A 22,422-nucleotide genomic window follows, 5' to 3' on the forward strand; every position below is an offset into this window, starting at 1 on the left:
AATTTTATTTAGTATTTTGGTTGTTGTCATTATGGATTCTATGATGAAAATGAGACTTTAATGATTCAAGTTGATGTTGTAATTGTTGCGGGCTGATTTGGAAGTTAATGTGCTTTTAATGTAATTTTTATATTGAAGAGAATGACATTTTTAACGTGTGGGTTGTCGGTGTAATTCATGAATTTGGAAGAGAGCAATGTGTTGATTTGTTGCTCTGCGGGTTTGGAATGGTTCGGGTGAAATGGTGTTTTGTTTAGGTTGTTTGAAATATTGTGCGGGTTGTTTAAAGTGTTCTTGAAACTTGTTTGAGTGGTCTCGGATTAGTCTTTGAATATGTGAGCGTTGACGTTGGCTTGAATGTTGGTAGTTGAATTGAATGTAAATGGAATAATGTTGAATTATATAGAAAAGAGTTACTAGTGTTAGAATGCGTTTTGAATTGATTATTGATGTTGTTAGTATGGTTGTTGGTGTTGTTGTTGATGAATTGGCCAAGTTGAATTCTCGGGGTTGTTGAATTTATAGGAAAAATGCTGCCTAAATTTCTGTAGACAAAGTGCTAGTTTGGGATTGGAGTTCTAAGTATCTATAGCTAATGTTTGGTATATAATGATGTTGTTGTAGATCGTGGGCAGCCCGAGACTTAAGTTTGGATTAGCTTAGGAAGCGGACGAGGTATGTGAAGCTTATCCCTTCTTTCTTTGGCATGTCTTAGTGGTAAGTAGGCTATGATACGAGCCTCGGGGTAACTCCACTCTCATGATCCGAGCATGATTATGATTCTTATTCATCTCTTGATATTGGTATTCTTAATGTAGTAGAAATATGGTCCTTATGTCTTTGATATGATTGGATTTGAAATGTTGTATAAACGGTTTTGTTCCTAAAGGATCTTATCTCTAAAAGTGTCCGTAACTTTCATGACGAACCGGATTGCTTTGATATGCTCGTAAATGATTCTATAACGTATAATGACCTTAACTTTCATGGGCGGGCCCGGATTGGGTTGATGCGTATCCGTGGGCCCGAGACTTTCCTATGTTTGACTTAACGACTTTTTTTGAAAGAACTTAATATGGTTACGTTTTGACCCTCGAGCGTATTACTTACTTATCTATCGAGTCCGAAATGACAATTATGTTCTGATTTCCATAGCTATCTCATATGGTTTTGATACGTACCTATGATTTCTAAAGTTCTATTTGATATGTTCCCAGTGACTTCGGAGGAAACTTGTTTTGACTATTGTTTGGCTTTTAAATGAGGGTTCGTTTTGATTATTATGTCGAGTCGGTAATGATGATTTGTGCATATGGTTTCTCGGCTACTCTTGCTCGTGCGGCGTTATTACTTCTTTCAACCGTCCGGGCCGGGGTGGCATGTATTCGTACAATTCCACGATTATTCACCGCGTCCCTCACTAGAGGGCCGGGGCATGTATATGTATATGATGATATTCACCGCGTCCCTCGCTAGGGGGCCCACGTATATGTATAATGATGATATTCACCGCGTCCCTCGGAGGTGGCGGGGCATGTATATATATGATGATATTCACTTACGCGTCCCTCGGCGTAGGGGCCGGGGCACGTTATATGTACATGATATGATGATTTTACTTACCGCGTCCCTCACTTGAGGGCCGGGGCACGTTATATGTACATGACATGATGATTATCTACTTATGTTACTCAGTCCCATAATGAGCCGGACACGATATTGATACGCATGATTTATGTTTCAAAGACAAGTCTTATGATTTTCTATGCTCCTTATTTCGGTATGATCTATTTACCGTATTCCATGCTTCACACTCGGTACATATTCCGTGCGACCCCCGCTTTCTTCGGGGGTACATGCGTTTCATGCCCGCGGTACGATACATCGTTTCGGTGGTCCGTCGGTTTAGGACATCCACTCGGTAGTCTTGGAGTGCTCCCTTTGCTCCGAGCCCATATTTTGGTACGTACTCCTTTGTTGTATATATATGTATGTCTATTCGGGGGGTACGGCGGGGCCCCGTCCCGTCATATGATTACTCGTTATTACTCTTAGAGGTACGTAGACATATGTGTGGGTTGTGGGTAGCTCACGGTTGTGTTTATGTGATTTGTGTTTTGAATGTTCCCGAGATGCTATATGTACGATATGTGTATATATATATATATATATATATATATATATATATATGTATAAATATATATTATGTATTGCCATGGTCGATCATATGTTACGGATGTGTACGAGTGCCCGGCTCGGGCACTAGTCACGGCCTACGGGGTTGGGTCGTGACGAAGTGGTATCGAGCGGTTCGTCCTCGGAATGTCTACGGACACCGTGTCTAGTAGAGTCATGTTTATCGGTGTGTTGTGCACCACATCTATAAACGAGAGGCTACGGGGACATTTAGGATGTTATCTTTCCTTCGATCTTAGATCGTGCGATAGAGCCGTATTATCGGGATGACCCCTCCCTAACGAATTGTTATGTTTTCGAGCGATGCCTCCAAGGAAGGCGACGGCCGCCCAAGGGCAAGTCGACGACGGTTGGAGAGACTAGCCGGGCCCGAGAGGTTACCGGGGCCCGTGCCCGGCTTTGCAGAGTTGTGCCCCACGACATCGACCCGAGCTTCGCCACACGCCACTATCGAGGAGGGACTTGGGCGACGGCGGTGCAGTCGGGGCGGCTCCGCCCGGCTCCCGAGCCTCGATGCCTCCCTCGGCCCTCGAAACGGGCGGAGGATAGGGCTATGAAGAGATGCGGTCCGGTTGTTGACCCGAGAATAGTGGCGGGAGCGAGCTCGCGAGCACGGATTGGGGGGGTGACCGTACGGGCGTGATAGTTTGAGGACCCGTGATTTCTTGACTTGTAATCCTCCAGAGTTCTACGGGTCAAAGCCCGAGGAGGATCCCCAGGAGTTTATTCGACAGATGCAGCGCACGCTGAGGGTGATTAGAGCTTCTGAGACTGAGTCTGTCGAGCTGGCTTCATATCGGTTGCGTGATGTAGCCGTTAATTGGTATGAGTCCTGGGAGTTGTCGAGGGGCGAGGATGCTCCTCCAGCAGTATGGGACGAGTTTGTGGAGGCCTTTCTTGGCCACTTTTTTCCTCCGGAGATGAGGCGGGCCAGAGTTGACAGATTCTACGTACGAGCGGGATGGCGAGAGAGTGTTCGAGAGTATAGCCTAGAGTTTGACTCATTGGCTAGATATGCACCCACTATTGTGGGCGATATGACGGACGGGATGCATCGATATGTGATGGGGTTGGATCGTTATTTGGTTGATAGTTGCACGATAATGGCTTCTCGGCCCGATGGATATTGCCGGGTGCGGGCGTATGCGCGGGGGATGGAGGATCGACAAGGAGGGCGTCGGCCGACGAGAGATCATGACGAGGGGCCAGCCCAAGAGGGCTAGATCGACCGGTTATTCTGGGGAGTTCGAGGCGGGGGCGACTCGGCGGTCACCTGGTATTCCTCTCGGCCAAGACGGAGTGCGCCTCTCACGGTTGCGGTAGGAGATTTGACGACAGGGGTATTCGGGGAGGCGGTCGAGCTCCGAGGGCTTCGGTTCGTTAATCGAGCGAGAGGCTTGAGCCGGACGAGGCCATCTATGCCTCGGTGCCTCGGTGCGGCGGCACCATCTAGGGAATGCCGTCGCGCTTCTGTGTGCTTGTTTCACTTGCGGCCGTCAAGGCCATGTTATGAGGGAGTGTCCGTACGAGAGGTGGTTCGGGGGGGCGACTCGACCCTACGGGTCGGTTCTTTGGTTCGTCCTCTTCGTAGCTATGCGCCTACGGGGGGGTATGCCGCACCCGAGCGGCCGTGGTAGAGGCCGCGGCGGAGCCTCCAGTTTTAGCGGTCCTTCGAACCGCCTGTATGCGTTGGTCAGTAGACGGGATCAGGAGGCGTCACCAGGTGCGGCTACAGGTATATGAATCCTTACTGGAAGTTATATTTTTATGCATGTGTATTTGTTGTACGATTGTTACTTAATAACGGTAAGCAGAAATCCAAAGGCCGATAACCCAGTATTTATAAGTCACGGCGATTAAGGTGTGTTCACTACCATTGCCGATCTGGAAGTCTAGGATGGAAATCAGTCAGATCCATAGGTGAAAAGTGAATACTTAGGATTGAAAGAGGGCTAAAATAGTAATTGTGTTATGAGAGCGTTCGGAAATCTGTTAAGACTTCAACTTACTCCGGATTATGTGATGAAGGTCATGCGGTGAGGTGGACGCGATCATACTAGTATTAAAGCATCGTATTTCATCAGAGTTCCAAGGTTAAGCGTGCTGGAGTGGGAGAAATTTTAGGATGGGTGACCCCCTGGGAAGTTTACTAAAATCCTACAAAGTCAGACACAGGAGAGTCAAATGGGAAGCTAGAGTAGTATAAGAGAAATTAGAATATATATATATATAGAGCGGGCGGAAACCTTAAGAGGTCGCGTAGGCCGGGGCGGACTAGACGGTGAAGAGAAAAAAAAGTGCGTCGCAACTCTAGAATTAGGGTGAATTTGAATAGTGTTTGGGAATTTTTGGTAAGCAAAACAGTAGTAATTATGTCTATATAGGTATGCCTATGATATTCCGTACATGGCTATATCGGCGGATATGTGTATACGTCGGCGTATTCGGTATTTGGAAGGCATTAATCGGACGGGGAGTAACGAAGTTCAAGGAAAAGAAAAATGAATGGCACAAATGTTACAGGGCAAGCTGATGTTGTTTTCATTATAGGACAAGCTTGGAAAGTACTAACACAATAATATTTGGAAAGGAAAGAAAGTGAGTAGATAAACGGCGAGAGAATCAGAATGTCGGAATAAAAGTGCCGCCTAATTGAGATTGGAAAATGCGGACATAGGACAAAGTATAATTGGGTAATAGTATAAGTACACCCCTTAAAGGGGGGAAGTGGGTGCGAGAGATGCAAGTGCAAGATAGAGACAACCAACACTACAATATGTTTGATACGGATGCTCGGGCTACAGGTAAAATTCCTTGCCGAGACAAGTTAGTAAGATCCAAAAGCCAAAAAAAGGAAAGGTCGTAACTAGGATGAGGTATACGCTATACAAGTCGTATGAGAGTAGTTATGTTACCTATGAATGCTTATATGCTAGGGATGAGCCTAAGTAAATGCCTAATGAGAAAGGTTCGGATCCAGCGATAACAATATGGTTACGAGATTTTGGATACATTAAGGAAAGATGTAAAGATAGCTAAGCTAAATTACCGAGATGGAGTTAGCACTGAGGACAACAGGACATGGCTATGGTTGAACCTAGGATCTATTCCGATACCGGTTGTAAGATAAGAGCGAGGCGAAGATAAAGTAAAACATAAGGATTGATGAAGCCACGCTAAGGTATTTTTGGGCTGATTTGAGCACCTTCGCATACTCTTGTAAAGATTGCAACATAATGTGTGACCGGGAAGTTGAGAGCAAGATCTGAGCAAAGGGACAATAGAAGAGTTCGAATTAAAGATAAAGAAACGACTCGAGATATATATTGGATCTTATTACAATATTCGCAAGGTAAGGAGGTTGCGTACTAAAAGACGATTTGTTAAGGTATCGTGGCGGAATAACAACGAGGAGATGACTTAAGAAGTCAAGAGAAAATGAAGAAGAAATGTAATCGAGATGGGACTGCATACTATAGTAATAAAGAAACCCCCCCCCCCCCGAGATCCTTATAGGACCTTATGAGACTAGTTAAACATTCGAGGACGAATGTTCTAAAGGGGGGAAGGATGTTGTATCCCGTGTTTTGTACGTTGGGATAATCCGAGCTAGCTGCGATAAGTTAAGGACAAGACTATTCCGGGATACGAGATGGAGACTTTTGACCTCCGATTTTATTTTAAGGCATGAGTTGCTTGTGATTTTGTGGTATGGAATATTAAGGAAATTTGGGGTCAAAAGTGCATTATGGAAAACTTATAATTCATGACATTAAAAGGGCATGTGGCCGGCCACGTGGTGTGGGCCATGGCCACATGGAAGCTTAATATATGTGAAATTAGATGACATGTTGATCATATTATTCATCACCTTCCCCTTAGAAAATTCAAGAAACTTGGAGAGAAAAAAAAGACAAGGGTCATTCGGCCATAGTCAACCGAAGAAGAACCTTCACCAAAATTGATAAAAAAAATTATTTTCTTCTAGCCAATCAACCAATTGGAAGGTCCTCTACAACGTGGAGTAGGTGTTGGAACAAGCAAAACTCTTATTCTTGCAAAATACCACCCTAGCCGAGTGAAGAAGGTAAGGTTTAATCTTCATTTCCATATGTTATGCATGGTTTGTACATGTTGTAGTATGTAGAAATGGATGAAACTCATGAAATATTGCATGTTGAAGTGGAGCCGTGTGTGTTGTTGTGACCGTGTGCATGTTATGTTGTGTAGGAGTGATGAATTAAATTCTAATAGCATGTTTGGTTGTTGTAGTGTATAGAAATGGATGGGAATCATGAAATATGTATGTGGTGGTGGTGGCCGAATATGGGTCACCTTGTGTGGTTAAGAATGAACTAATTTTATTTAGTATTTTGGTTGTTGTCATTATGGATTCTATGATGAAAATGAGAGTTTAATGATTCAAGTTGATATTGTAATTGTTGCGGGCTGATTTGGAAGTTAATGTGCTTTTAATGTAATTTTTATATTTAAGAGAATGACATTGTTAACGTGTGGATTGTTGGTGTAATTCATGAATTTGGAAGAGAGGGATGTGTTGATGTTGTTGTTCTCGGGTTTGGAATGGTTCGGGTGAAATGGTGTTTTGTTTAGGTTGTTTGAAATATTGTGTGGCTTGTTTAAAGTGTTCTTGAAACTTGTTTGAGTGGTCTCGGATTAGTATTTGAATATGTGAGCGTTGACGTTGGCTTGAATGTTGGTAGTTGAATTGAATGTAAATGGAATAATGTTGAATTATATAGAAAAGAGTTACAAATGTTAGAATGCGTTTTGAATTGATTATTGATGTTGTTAGTATGGTTGTTGGTGTTGTTGTTGATGATTTTGGCCGAGTTGAATTCTCGGGTTGTTGAGTTTATAGGGGAAATGCTGCCCGAATTTCCGTAGACAAAGTGCTAGTTTGGGATTGGAGTTCTAAGTGTCTATAGCTAATGTTTGGTATATAATGATGTTGTTGTAGATCGTGGGCAGCCCGAGACTTAAGGTTGGATTAGCTAGGGAGCGGACGAGGTATGTGAAGCTTATCCCTTCTTTCGTTGGCATGTCTTAGTGGTAAGTAGGCTATGATACAAGCCTCGGGGTAACTCCACTCTCATGATCCAAGCATGATTATGATTCTTATTCATCTCTTGATATTGGTATTCTTAATGTAGTAGAAACATGGTCCTTATGCCTTTGTTATGATTGGATTTGAAATGTTGTATAAACGGTTTTGTTCCTAAAGGATCTTATCTCTAAAAGTGTCCGTAACTTTCATAGACAGAACCGGATTGCTTTGATATGCTCGTAAGTGATTCTATATCGTATAATGACCTTAACTTTCATGGGCGGGCCCGGATTGGGTTGATGCGTATCCGTGGGCCCCGAGACTTTTCTATGTTTGACTTTAATGACTTTCTAAAAGAACTTAATGTGGCTATCATCTTGACCCTCGAGCGTCTATTACTTACTTAGCTATCGAGCCTATAATGACGACTATGTTTTGATTTCCATAAGCTATCTCATATGGTTTTGATACGCACCTATGATTTCCAAAGATCTATTTGATATGTTCCCGAGTGATCTTCGGAGGAAACTTGTTTGGACTATTGTTTGGCTTTTAAATGAGGGTTCGTTTTGATTATCCTGTCGAGTCGGTAATGATGATTTGTGCATATGGTTTCTCACTACTCTGCTCGTGCGAGCTGTTATTATTTCTTTCACTGCGTCCCGGGCCAGGGCATGTATTCGTGCACAATTCCACAGTATGATATTCACCGCGTCCCTCACTAGAGGGCCGGGGCATGTATATGTATGTGATGATATTCACCGCGTCCCTCACTAGAGGGCTGGGGCATGTATATGTATATGATGATATTCACCGCGTCCTTCACTAGAGGGCCGGGGCACGTATATGTATATGAGGATATTCACCGCGTCCCTCACTAGAGGGCCGGGGCACGCTATATGTACACGATATGATGATTTTACTTACCGCGTCCCTCACTTGAGGGCCGGGGCACGCTATATGTACAGGACATGATGATTATCTACTTATGTTACTCAGTCCCATAATGAGCCGGACACGATATTGATACGCATGATTTATGTTTCAAAGACAAGTCTTATGATTTTCTATGCTCCTTATTTCAGTATGATCCTGTTTACCGCATTCCATGCTTTACATGCTCAGTACATATTCCGTACTGACCTCCCTTTCTTCGGGGGCTGCGTTTCATGCCCGCATGTACAGACGATCATTTCGGTGGTTCGTCAGTTTAGGACATCTACTCAGCTGTCTTGGAGTGCTCCCTTGCTCCGGAGCCCATATTTTGGTACAGACTCCTTTGTTGGATATACGTATGTCTATTCAGGGGTACGGCGGGGCCCTGTCCCGTCATATGATTCTGTTAACTCTTAGAGGTCTGTAGAAATATGTGTGAGTTATGGGTAGCTACTGTACAGTTGTGTTTATGTGATTTTTGTTTTGAATGTTCCCTGGCTATATGAACGATATGTACATATGTATACGCGATGCCGTCCTTTTTCTGTATGTATAAGTCTTTATTTTGCTTTCTATGGTCTGATTGTAGTAGACAGATGTGTACGAGTGCCCAGCTCGGGCACTAGTCACGGCCTACGGGGTTGGGTCGTGACATTTTTCATGAAATATTTATTTTCAACTTCTAGCCCCTAATTTCCTTAATATTCCATACCAATAAAATTATAAGCAACTTGTGCCCCAAAACCAAATCGGAGGTTAAAAGTCTCTACCTCGTATTCCAAAATAGTCTTGTCCTTAACTTATCACGACTAGCTCGGAATACCCCAACATACAAAATACGGGATATAACATCCTCCCCCCCCCCCCCCTTTAGAACATTCGTCCTCGAATGTTAAACTAGTCTTACAAGGTCTTATAAACACTTCGGGGGAGAGTCTCTTTTATCGCTGTCACATACAGTTCATTCATCAATCCACATAACCAATTAAGGAGTTTAGATTACCTGTAGGCATAGGAAATAAGTGGGGATACTTCTTCTTCATCTCCTCTTCAGCTTCCCAGGTCATCTCCTCCATTATTGTTCCGCCACGATACCTTAACGGAAGCCACGTCTTTAGCACGCAACCTTCTCACCGATGATCCAAGATGGCTATAGTCGCTCCTCGTAGGATAAATTCTCTCGTTACTCCGGATATCATCTATGGGAAATACTCTGGAAGGATCGCCTATACATTTGCGAAACATTGACACGTGGAAGACTGGATGTACGGCTTCCAAATCAGCTAGTAGGTCTAACTCGTAGGCGACCTGGCCTACCTTACGGACAATCTGATAAGTCCCAATGTATCTCAGGCTCAGCTTTCCCTTTTCGCTGAATCTCATAACACCCTTCATGGGTGACACTTTCAGAAATACCCGATCGCCAACCGGAACTCTAAGTGTCGACGTCGATTATCGCGCATATGATTTATGTCGACTCCGAGTCGCTAATAACCGTTCCCCGAATGAATTTCACTTTTATCAATCGCTGTCGAATCATATCTGGGCCAATTAACTTAGTTTCGCCAACATCGAACCAGCCAATCGGTGACCTGCACTTCTTGCCATACAGAGCCTCATACGGCGCCATCCGGATGCCAGAATGGTAGCTATTATTATAAGTAAACTCAACGAGTGGAAAATGATCGTCCCAGCTACCTCTGTCGGATATAATAGATGCGGGAACTCCGTGGAGTCTACTATCTCCTTAATGAATAACCTTGCATAGTCCTCAGCTGAATAAGTAGTCCTGACTGGAAGAAAATGGGCTGATTTTGTCAGCCTATCTACAATAACCCATATGGAATCATACTTCTGTAGAGCGCGAGGTAAACCTATGATGAAGTCCATATTAATTGCTTCCCACTTCCAAGTCGGAATCTCCATCTCCTATAACAATCCACCAGGCTTCTGATGTTCGATCTTAACCTGTTGGCAATTTGGGCACTGAGCAACAAACTCTGCTTTGTCCCTCTTCATACCATCCCACCAGTACAAGCATCTGAGGTCATGATACATCTTTGTCGATCCCGAATGAACCGAATAACGGGCATAATGTGCCTCTCCCATAAGTTGTCGCCGCAGCCCTGCCATTTCAGGTACACATAATCTGCCCCTATGTAGTATTCTATCAGGTGTAGTCTCGTATGGGGTCTCCTCTCTTTCAAGGGCGGTATCCATATACCGTGCCAGAACAGGGTCTTCATATTGGCGTCTCTTTACTTCTTCCACAATAGAGGATTCGGCAACCTTTCGGACAGAAACCCTCGTATCTCCAGAATTAGCCAGACGGACTCCAAGATTAGCTAGCTGATAAATCTCACGAACTATTTCTTTCCTTTCTGGTTGCACGTCCGTCAAGCTGCCCATAGACTTACGGCTGAGTGCATCTGCTACAACGTTGGCTTTCCCAGGATGATATAAAATATCAACATTATAGTCTTTCAGCAACTCTAGCCACCTCCCATGCCGCAACTTCAGCTCCTTCTGCTTAAAGGTATACCGGAGGCTTTTGTGATCCGTATAAATATCAATATGAACGCCATATATATAATGCCTCCATATCTTCAAAGCATGAATTACTGCTACTAATTCCAGACCATGAGTAGGATAATTTCTTTAGTGCTTTCTGAGTTGCCGGGAGGCGTAAGCTACAACTCTGCCACGCTGCATTAATACACAATCTAACCCAACGCCGGAAGCATCACAATAAATAATATAACCATCTGGTCCCTCAGGAAGAGTCAGAACTGGAGCTGTAGTCTACTTTTCTCTCAGCATCTGGAAGCTTCGTTAAAGGCGCTGAAATCGAAGCAAACTTCTCCACCGACCTCCTGTAATATCCTGCTAATCCCAGAAAACTACGTATCTCAGTAGGTGTCGTAGGTCTAGGCCAATTCTTTACGGCCTCAATCTTCTGTGTATCCACCCGAAGGCCACCAGCTCCGATGATATGCCCCAAGAATGCTGCTGTAGTCAACCAGAATTCACATTTAGAGAACTTAGCATACAATTTCTGGTGCTGGAGCACCCCAAATACCGCCCTCGGATGGTCCATATGCTCCTCTTCTAATCGTGAATAAACCAGAATATCATCAACAAATACGATCACGAACATATCTAGATTCAAGACTACACTCGAATACTCGATTCATCAAATTCACAAACACCGCCGAGTATCGTCATCCCCAAAAGACATTACTAACTCATAGTGCCCATATCGGGTCCTCGAATGCAATCTTTGGAATATCCGCTCTCCTAACCGCACCTCGGTGATAGCCTTTACCGCGGTCTATCATCGAGAAACACTAGCACTCGCAACCGGTCAAATAAATCATCAATCCCGGGGATATTTATTCTCTGTGGTCACCTTGTCCAGCTGCCTATAGTCAACACACATTCGCAGCGAGATATTTCTTAAACGCGCAAATCCGTTCTATTCTTAAATCATCTTTTCAGGAAGTTTCTCCATATCCGAGGCCACTATACCAATATGGTTACCCACTTGTCTCTTTATAAATATATCTTTCCGCAGCGTTGCAAGGCCTACTAATTCTTTCTCTTACTTCATATTCTTCACCGTGGTCACTATCCTTTAGTCCCACTTGTCGAAGCCTGTTCTTCCAACCCCACACATCCCTCTTTTGTTCCATACTACCACACTCTATCCCTCTCACACGCCTACCTTCAAATTTTTATCCAAATAGTCCCGTGCTTTGCCCGTCGTCTCTCTTGGAGGCTTTACTCCCTCATGTTTCTTACTCTTTCGCTTTTTCCGACATTTTGGTCACCTTACCTTCCATCTACTCACTTTCTTTCTTTTCCACATATCATTGTATTAAAACTTTCCAAGCTTAACCTGTAGTGAAAACAGCATCAGCTTGCCTTATAACATTTGTGCCATTTTTTTGTCACTTGGACTTCGTTACCCTGTTCGCTTAATGCCTTCCATATATCGCAACATTGGTTGCCGGAACACACATATCTGCTAATATAGCCATGTATGGGATATCATGTGCATACCTATATATATAATTGCTACTATCTTGCTTACAAAATATTTCCAAACGCTATTCAACTTTCCCCTCGCTTCTAGTAGCCGTGATGCACCTTCTTTCTCTTCACCGGTCCGGTGCCTCGTCCTACGTGACCTCTTAAGGTTTCTTCGCCCACTCGTAGACTCTAATTTCTCCTAGGCTACTCTAGCTTCCCATTTGGCTCTCCCGTGTCCGACTTTATAGACTTTTTAGTACACTTCCCAGGGGGTCACCCATCCTAAAATTTCTCTCACTCCAGCACGCTTAACCTTGGAACTCGATGAAATACGAGGCTTTAACGCTAGTATGATGGCGTCCACCACCGCATGACCTTCATCACATAATCCGAGTAAGTTGAAGTCTTAACAGATTCCAAAACGTTCTCATAACACATCTCCTTCCGAATTAGAAAGAGTCTCTTACTCTTCTGACTCCACAATTGCTATTTTAGCCCTTTTTCAATCCTCCATATTCACTTTTCACCTATGGATATGACTACTTTCCGTCCTAGACTTCCAGATTCCCAATGGTGGTGAACACACCTTGATCGCCGTTACTTATAAATACTTGGTTATCGGCCCTTGATTTCTCGCTCACCCCTATTAAGTAACAATCACACAAAGAAATACACATACATAGAAAATTCCAATAAGGACTCATATACCTATAGCCGATCGGTCTCTAGTCTGATTTGGTGGACTATAAGGTGAAGTGTACTCCTCATCGTCGTCTACCCGCCACCTGCTCGTCTGGCCTTCGTCGTCTCCCTCATCTGAGCCCAAGGGATATAGATAACCGGGCAATTCCTGGTTTACCGACGGCCAGGATAGGGGGCTGGAGTAATCTGTAACACTCACCGAGGAGGCTGGTCTAACGTAGTGCTCCACCATAGGAGCAACTGGTGCGGTCTCGGGAATCTCCTCCTCCGGTGTCCCCGACGAATACTCAGACGGATCTGTGTCATAGCTGTCTTCTGGGGGGTCCTCTCCTCCTCGGGAGTCAAAAACTCGGAGGAATCGTCGCCGGGTCCTCCGAGGATCGATCTCGATAGAATAACCGAGGCTCCTCCCCGGGTCCCGGGAGCACGGGTCCTCGAAAGATACTCTAGGGGCCTTCTAGCACCCCCACTATCCGAAGCTGACCTTTTCATCTCTTGCCAATCTGCACTTACCTGCAGGAGAAGGTATCAGAAGCGATATTTCCTAGACCCTGGCTCTATCACACGATCTAAGACAGAAGAAGGGTCACTAATTCCTAAATGCCCCGCAGCCTCCCGTCTATAAGTGTGGCCGGTTTCACACCCATAAACAAGACTCGCCGGACACGGTGCCGTAGACAATCCCGAGGACGAATCGCTCGATACCACTTTTGTCACGACCCAACCCCGAAGCCATGACTAGTGCCCGAGCCGGGCACTCGTACACACCCATTAACCACAATCATCATACAATTAACTTATACATACGTAAAAGTAAAACGTCGCCCCAAAGTATATATATATATATATATATATATATATATATATAACTTATATATATATATATATATATACATGATATCGCGCATAAGTCGGGCAAGGCTATCATAATACACAACATCTTAAGACATATATACACGTAGCCAACAAGGCTGCCACTGCGAATGGGGATGCCCAAAACATAAATCACACAGACATAACTGAACAATAACTACCCACAACCCACACATATGTCTACAGACCTCTAAGATTAACGATCGTATCATATGACGGGACAGGGCCCCGCCGTACCCCTGAATAAACATATACATATACAACGAAAGAGTCTGTACCAAAATATAGGCTCCGGAACAAAAGAGCACTCCAAGACAGCTGAATGGGAATCCTAAGCTGGCGGATCACCCAAACGAGTATCTGTACCTGCGGGCATGAAACGCAGCCCCCCGAAGAAAGGGGGTCAGTACGGAATATGTACTGAGTATATAAAGCATGAAGCACAGTAAACAGGATCATAACCGGAACAAAAAGTACAAAAGAAAGTAGGTACAATATCCAGAATATCAAAATGCTTACTTTTGAAACACAAATCATGCATGTCAATGTCATGTATCATATCCGGCCCATTATGGGACTCGGCGGACGGAACATGGTCGCCACCCCGTCTTTGGCGCCATAACATATCATACTCCAGAATATTGCATAGCTCCGTAACCCAACATAACCCCATAACACATCATAACACCATAACAAATCATAACGCCATAACACATCATAACACCAGAATATATATATACGGTACCCGGTCCTCTAACGAGGGAGTCGGTGCACCATAACACATCATAATTCCAGAATATAGCGTAGTGTGCACGATGACATAACCGGCCCGGACTCGGCGAAAGATGTAATAACGGATGCACGAGCGAGTAGTGAGAAACTATATGCGCTTTAAAACATTTTCAAAGACTCAATAGGATAATCAAAACGAACCATCATTTAAAAACCAAGACAATAGTAAAATCAAGTTTCCTCCGAATGTATCAAATAGAACTTTAGAAATCATAGATACGTATCAAAACCATATGAAATAGCTTATGGAAATCAAGAACATAATCATCATAGTGTCCCTAAGAATAGGAATTTCTTTGGAACCGTATACATGTCGTCTATTCATTTCACAAAGATCATGCCAAAAGAAAGAAGGGACAGCTTTACATACCTGTTCCACCTCTTATTAAATACGCTTATTCGTCCAAGCTCGCAAGTCTACATTTAAGAGGATTTACACAATCATTATACTCATTATTACACGCTTGTTTTAGCCCTTCAAATAAATTCATTTATAGTCTGCCGAAATTTCGACAAAGATCTCCCCCCGTTTATATTCCTAGCCCGAAATTCCAATTCAATAACCAACAACATCAACAACAATACAAATAGTAATAACATCATTTCCAACACAACATATGCCATAAACCAGCCCACACACTGTTTTTCCATTTTCTCAACCAACCAACTTGCGATACGACTAATTAATAACTTTATTTCCGTAAAGAAGCCGAAATTAATACCAACAACATCAATAACAACATCTTCAATATCCCACAAAATAAATACATATATTTTTATCCAAATTTCGCTTCAAGACTAAGTCCATAATCCGACAACACCAACAAACGAATTTATCACACTATTCTCTCCGTTCTAATCCGTTAAAACTCTGAATCAACTTGTTAACAATGAAAGGGAACCTTAATCTTACCTCAAGTGTGAAGCCACCATGTCCACCCTCTTCTTCTTGGTTGATTTTTAGCTCAAATTGAAGGCAACGTGACGTACGACACTTTTCTCTTCATGGGCTTCGGAATTCGGGGCTCAGATTTTGGTCAAAATTGGTTTTTCTCTCTAGGCTCTCCTCTCTCTTTTTCTCCAGAATTTTCTGGGTGTTTTGGTATGAAAAATGAGGAAAAAGGGCTGAAATTTTACTTAAAAAGGTGTGGGTAATGGGCCTGACCCGGTTGGGCTCGGGTTGGGCCTGGCCCACTGACCTTTCTGCCTTAAAACATCCATATCTCCTTATCCCGATGTTGCCTGTGAACCCACGACCTATGGTTGGAAAGATGTTTCAATTATATACAACTTCCATCCTGGGAGGTTTCCCAAATTCCGAACTCGTAATACCGTTTTGGCCCCTCGAAGTCAGATTACCCGAAAACGTTTTCTTAAATCGTCCTTTTAGAGGGCTTACACTCATTTTTGGCTTATAAGTCCTTCTTAGGACTTGATCAACTTCACATGTACTACCCATATATCTCTTCATATGTCCTTTATAAAATCCTGACATGTGGGCTCCACCTTAACTTATGGTTACGAGGGCTATCGTCAGGTAACTTGTTAACTGATTTACTCCATACGATCTCTAATGTCATATGTACACTCTTATACGCAGATAATATAATCTTCATCCCTAATTCTTGTATAACTCTGCTCTCCCTATTTTTTTTTTATCAATCTCAAGGCATCAAATTCGGTCAGCCATGGCCGAATATGGTTCCTCTTTTTCTCCAAGTTTCTCCAAGTTTCTAAGGGTGTAAAAGATGAATAATAAGTCTTGCTAGTCATCAACCATCTATATATAAAGCCCCTACAAATACAAGATGAACACATGTACCACTCATGGCTTAAGGCAATCAAAATTAGCCAAGTCATAGGTGGTACCCCACACCATAACACACGGCCATTGAGGCCTTTTTCATGAAATATTTATTTTCAACTTCTAGCCCCTAATTTCTTTAATATTCCATACCAATAAAATTATAAGCAACTTGTGCCCCAAAACAAAATCGGAGGTTAAAAGTCTCTACCTCGTATTCCAAAATAGTCTTGTCCTTAACTTATCACGACTAGCTCGGAATACCCCAACATACAAAATACGGGATATAACAGTTTCACCGGTCAAATGTGGGATTCGCGGGATACGTCACGCGCCTTGCTTGACTATAAAAACCCCCAGAACGTGAAATTTTCTTAAACCATCATTCCAATCCATCTTTGGTCGACCTTTTGAGGAGAAATAACCCAGGGGCTTCCCCAGAACACAAGGTAAGAACATCTTTAACATTATTGATCAATCCTAGCATTAAACCCATGATTCTTGACATGATTCTTGAATGAAAAACCTAGGATTGCAAAGTAATCCTTCTTAAAATGACTCAAGCTAGGATTTTGGGTGTTCTCCGTTGTAAAAGTGAATTGTTGAATGACGTAAGGCTTAATTAAGGTATGTCTCTTTTGAAAATCTTATTTTGGAATGCATGACCTCTTTTCAAAAGTTCTTTATGGAATAGAAAGGTGAACTTCTCATATTTTGAAACCCTAATTCATGTTTTTATTGTGGTTAGTGTGCGTGAGGGGACAAGCCCACATTAAAACTTGATTGTATTATCCTCTATATACGTACAGGAAATCATAATCGTTTTCTTCTATAAGAGATGGTCATTAATGAGGGTTAATTGTTGGCATTGATGTTTTAACAAGGAACTTTGACAATGGATTCTTGTTTAATGAAGCGGAAGCGTTTTCAAGATTATCTATAAATGTATGGAGTTCGTAATGGCATAATGAACTTTAATGTTATTGATGGTGTGACTACTTTGAGAAAAATTGTGAATCGACTTCAATGCTATGAACTTTGTTGTTGTGTTTGGCCTAGCTACTCGGGAGGAAGGGTAGCCACTATGGATCCTAGTGTGATAATGCCTAGCCATTCGGGAGGAAGAGTGGCCACTTCCGGGTTTGCTACCTAGGGTGTGATTATGCCTAGCTATTCGGGAGGAAGGATAGCCACCGTTGAATTTCATATTCCGGTGTGGTGCGCAGTTACAAGGGAACCTCTGCAGTCACCCCTTCGATGTGCTTGATTCTTGGGCCTATATTGGCATGTGTGATATTCTTATTTTCTCATGGAATTGTTGTTGTTAATTATGATCAATTGAAAGGCATATTGAAGTTGTACCTTGACAAGAGGCCTTATAATCGATTTTGATAATTCTTATTGAGATACACAAAAGCGAATAAGCTTTCTTACATTGGTTTTACATGATTTTTAGGACTGATTTCTTTATGTATTATTGTACTTTATTTTCATATTACTTGTTGTCCCCGAGGTACTCACTGAGTACGAAGTACTCAGGCATACCATTGTTGTTTTTAATGGTATGTTAGGTAACGGAGAGGAGAAGGTTCTTAATACTCCAGACATTTAGGAAGGACTTGTTGCTGCTGCTGATTTGGTGAGTCCACACATTCATTCATGGGGCACCTTATTTATTTATTTTATTCATTATATTAGGCTTTTTGGGCTGCGTCCCGATGAGTCAGACTATTAATCATTTATCTTAGAAGCTCCATAGTATACATTCTTGTGGGTAGTTGTTGAGTTATTGATTAAGTCTCGGGCACGTTGTTACGTTTGACTAAGTATTGATTACTAAAGACTTCCGCTGATTTAATTCATAGATGCATGATTTGTTTACCTTTATTTTATAAACTGTTGGAAGCGAATGTTGAACCTAGCGGGTTCAAGTGTCATTGTGCATCTTTTAGGTTCTTCCGATGTTGTTCATGATGTCGGATGCCCGTCACGTCTAGGGTAGGTTTTGGGGCGTGATAAGCTCGGTATCAGAGCCTAGGTTTAAATAAGTCGTAGGATTATTGTCGGTGTCTGTGGAGCTGTGTCTAATGGAGTTTTCCTTGTGCAGCCTGATCACCTGCATGACTGAGAAAGTCCCAGTACATTCATAGGTGTTTCCTATTCTTCTTGATTCTAGATTCTGCTGTAGAGCTTGAAATCCTTTTAGGATCATTCTGACGTGTCCATTAATTTGTGCCTAGCGAGAATTGCTTTAATTCGTGCTGTAATTTCTAACCTAGTGAACAATAGTGCTATGAGGTGTACGTTGGTTGTGCTATATAATGTGATGGACGGTACAAAGTCTCTTGGAATTCTATTGTAGGTTTTTGGTGGTGATCGTAAGCTTTGGTTGCGGATGTTTTGAGACAGGTATCCTTACTATATGTTCTTATGATGCTTATTCATTGATTGATCCGGGTTCAAATTTATCCTATGTGACCCCTTATTTTGCTCTTGATATGGGTATGAAACCCGAACCTTTGTTGGAACCCTTTGCTGTTGATACGCCTTCTAGTATTCCTGTTATTGCTTCTAGAGTGTATAGAAATTGTGTTGTTGTGATTAAAAGTCATGAGACCATGGTTGATTTGTATGAACTTGAGATGGTGGATTTTGATGTAATTATAGGGATGGACTGGTTGTCCGCTTGTTATGCTAAAGTGGATTGTCGCCATAAATTAGTTCATTTCACCCTTCCCGATGAGCCTATTATTATGTGGGAAGGTGAAATTGCTAAGCCAAGGGGTAGATTTATTTCCTATCTTAAGGCTCATAAGATGATTACTAAGGGGTGTATTTATCATTTGGTTGCTGTTAATGATACAAAAGCAGTAGTACCCGAATTTGCATCTGTTCCCGTAGTCAGCGATTATCCCAAAGTATTTCCCGAAGATCTTCCTGGTATCCCTCCTAATAGAGTAATTGATTTTGGGATTGATGTTATCCTCGACACCCAACCTATTTCTATTCCACCTTATTGTATGGCTCCAGCGGAGCTAAGGGAATTAAAGGATCAGTTGAAGGACTTGTTGGATAAAGGCTTCATCTGACCAAGTTCCTTACCTTGGGGTGCCCCAGTCTTGTTTGTTAGGAAGAAGGATGGGTCCCTTAGGATGCGTGTTGACTACTGTCAGCTTAATAAGGTGACCATTAAGAATAAGTATCCCTTGCCTAGGATAGATGATTTGTTTGACCAGCTTCAGGGTGCTAAGTTCTTTTCGAAAATTTACCTGAGGTTCGAATATCATCAATTGAAGATAAAGGAGAAGGATATCCCGAAAACCGCTTTTCGTACTCGTTATGGGCACTTTGTGTTCCTAGTCATGTCCTTTGGGTTGACTAATGCGCCTGCTGTATTCGTGGATTTGATGAATCGTGTGTTTAAGCCTTATCTAGACCGTTTCATTATTGTGTTCATTGATGATATTTTTGTATATTCTAAAAGTCGTCAGGATCATGCTAATCATTTAAGAATAACTTTGACAACACTCGAGGAGACCCAGCTTTATGCAAAATTCTCAAAGTGTAAATTCTGGCTTGAGTCTGTGGCTTTCTTGGGTCATGTGATGACTAGTGAGGGCATTAAAGTAGACCCTCCGAAAATTTCAGCGGTTAAGGATTGGCCTAGACCAACTAGTGTGATAGAAATTTGTAGTTTCTTGGGTTTGGCAAATTATTGCCGAAAGTTTGTGGAAGGCTTTTCGTTAATAGCCTCTCCATTGACTAAATTGACACTGAAGACTGCTAAGTTTCAGTGGTCCGAAGCTTGTGAAAAGAGTTTCCAAGAACTTAAGACAGGGTTGACTTCGACTCTTATTTTGACTTTACCTTCTGGGTCTGGTGGATATGTAGTGTATTGTGATGCTTCTAGAATTGGTTTGGGCTGTGTATTGATTCAGAACGGCAAGATGATTGCTTAAGCTTCACGATAGTTGAAGAAGCATGTGAAGAACTATCCGACTCATGACTTGGAATTGGTTGTAGTGGTATTTTCTTTGAAAATTTGGCGTCATTATCTGTATGGTAAGCATTGTGATGTTTTTACTGATCACAAGAGTCTGCAATATATCTTCAAGCAGTGAGAGTTGAACCTTAGACAAAGGAGGTGGTTGGAGTTGTTAAAAGATTATGACTTGAATATTTTGTATCATCCTGGTAAGGCTAATGTGGTTGCTGACGCTTTGAGTAGAAAATTTATGGGCACGTTGGCTTATTTGCGTGCATATGACATTCCCATTGGGAAGGAAATTCGAAGACTTACTAGTCTTGGGGTCAGACTTGATGAAACTGAAGATGGAGAATTAGTAGGAATCACACCATCATGGTCTGAAATTGGGCAAAGGATTAAATCTATTCAATATGATGATGAACTTTTGGCAAAGCTGAGAGATGGAGTGGAAAGGGGTGAGTACACTTCATTTGCTGTTAGGACTGGCGATAGTGTTCTGCGGTTGCAAAGACGATTGTGTGTTCCCGATGTTGATGGTCTTCAACAAGAACTAATGATGGAAACTCATAGTTCCAAGTATTCAGTTCATCCGGAATCCACCAAGATGTATAAGGATTTGAAACAACACTATTGGTGGAAGAGCTTGAAGGTTGATATTTCTAACTTTGTGGCTAAGTGTTTGACCTGTCAACAGGTGAAGGCTGAACATCAAAGGCCTAGTGGCTTGGCTCAAAACATTGAGATTCCTCAATGGAAGTGGGAGATGATAAATATGAATTTTGTTGCAGGTTTACCTCGCACAAGGGCCAAGTATGATTTGATTTGGGTGATCGTGGATAGACTCACGAAGTCTGTCCATTTTCTTCCTATAAAAATGTCATATGCCGCGGCGAAGTACGCCAAGTTATATTTGAAGGAGATTGTTAGGTTGCACGGTGTTCAAGCATCTATCATAGGGACGAGGCAGGTACGCAATTTATCGCTCATTTCGCGTACGTTTCAAGAAATTTTGGGGACTACAGTGAAATTGAGCACTGCCTTTCATCCTCAAACTGACGGGCAGGCAGAGAGAACTATTCAAACTTTGGAGGATATGTTGTGTGCTTGTGCAATCGATTTTGGAGGAAGTTGGGATGAACACCAACCTCTGGTGGAATTCGCTTACAACAATAGCTATCAAGCGAGTATTCAGATGGCTCCTTATGAGGCTCTTTATGGGAGGCGTTGTCGGTCTCCAATTAGTTAGTTTGAACCAACAGAAGTGAAGTTGTTAGGTCCTGATTCAGTTCATGAGGCGATTGAGAAGGAAAATCTTATTGTGCAGTGACTGAAGACCGCTCAGAGTAGACAAAAGTCTTATACGGACATGAGGCGTAGGGAATTGGAATTTGCTATTGGTAACAAGGTTTTCTTGAAAGTGTCACCTATGAAGGGGGTAATGCATTTTGGCAGAAAGGGCAAGCTTAGTCCTTACGATATTGGTCCTTACGAGATTACAAAAAGGGTTGGGAAGGTAGCTTACGAGTTGAGATTACCGGCTGAGATGTCCATGGTTCATCCGGTGTTTCACATTTCGATGTTGAGATTGTACAAACCTGATCCTTCCCATGTGTTGCACCATGAAGATATTGAAATTGATGAAGCTCTGTCTTATGAAGAAGAACCAGTTCAGATCTTAGATCGTCAAGTTAGAAGGTTGAGAACAAAGGATGTAGCGTCGGTTAAAGTGTTGTAGCAAAACCTTAATACTGAGGAAGCAGAGGAGGGCATGAAGAAGAGATATCCTCACTTGTTCCCTATGGAAGGTATGAGCAAGCGTTTTAAATTATTCACAGATGAATCGTTGTGTTAGTTCGAAACAACTTGTGGTTTAGCGAATTCTTTCTAGGCTATATTTCTCATTCGAGGACGAATGATCTTAAAGGGGAGGGGGGGGATAATGTAACACTCTGTAAATTTGAGTTAGGTGTGAAGGTATTAAATGAGAAGTGATGTGACATTTTATGCATATGAAGTCCTACCAATATGAGT

General features: G+C 42.4%; 1 protein-coding gene across 1 annotated transcript; it reads left to right on the top strand.

Annotated features, from left to right (window-relative positions):
* The first annotated feature begins 21,757 nt into the window (after positions 1 to 21,757).
* LOC132032227 (uncharacterized) lies at positions 21,758 to 22,126 on the top strand. Its single transcript, XM_059421968.1, has one exon. It carries the CDS (start codon positions 21,758 to 21,760, stop codon positions 22,124 to 22,126), a length of 369 nt encoding a protein of 122 aa, XP_059277951.1.
* The last annotated feature ends 296 nt before the right edge of the window (positions 22,127 to 22,422 follow it).

This window comes from Lycium ferocissimum, chromosome 2 (assembly GCF_029784015.1).
Source record: "Lycium ferocissimum isolate CSIRO_LF1 chromosome 2, AGI_CSIRO_Lferr_CH_V1, whole genome shotgun sequence".
Classification (NCBI taxonomy): domain Eukaryota; kingdom Viridiplantae; phylum Streptophyta; class Magnoliopsida; order Solanales; family Solanaceae; genus Lycium; species Lycium ferocissimum.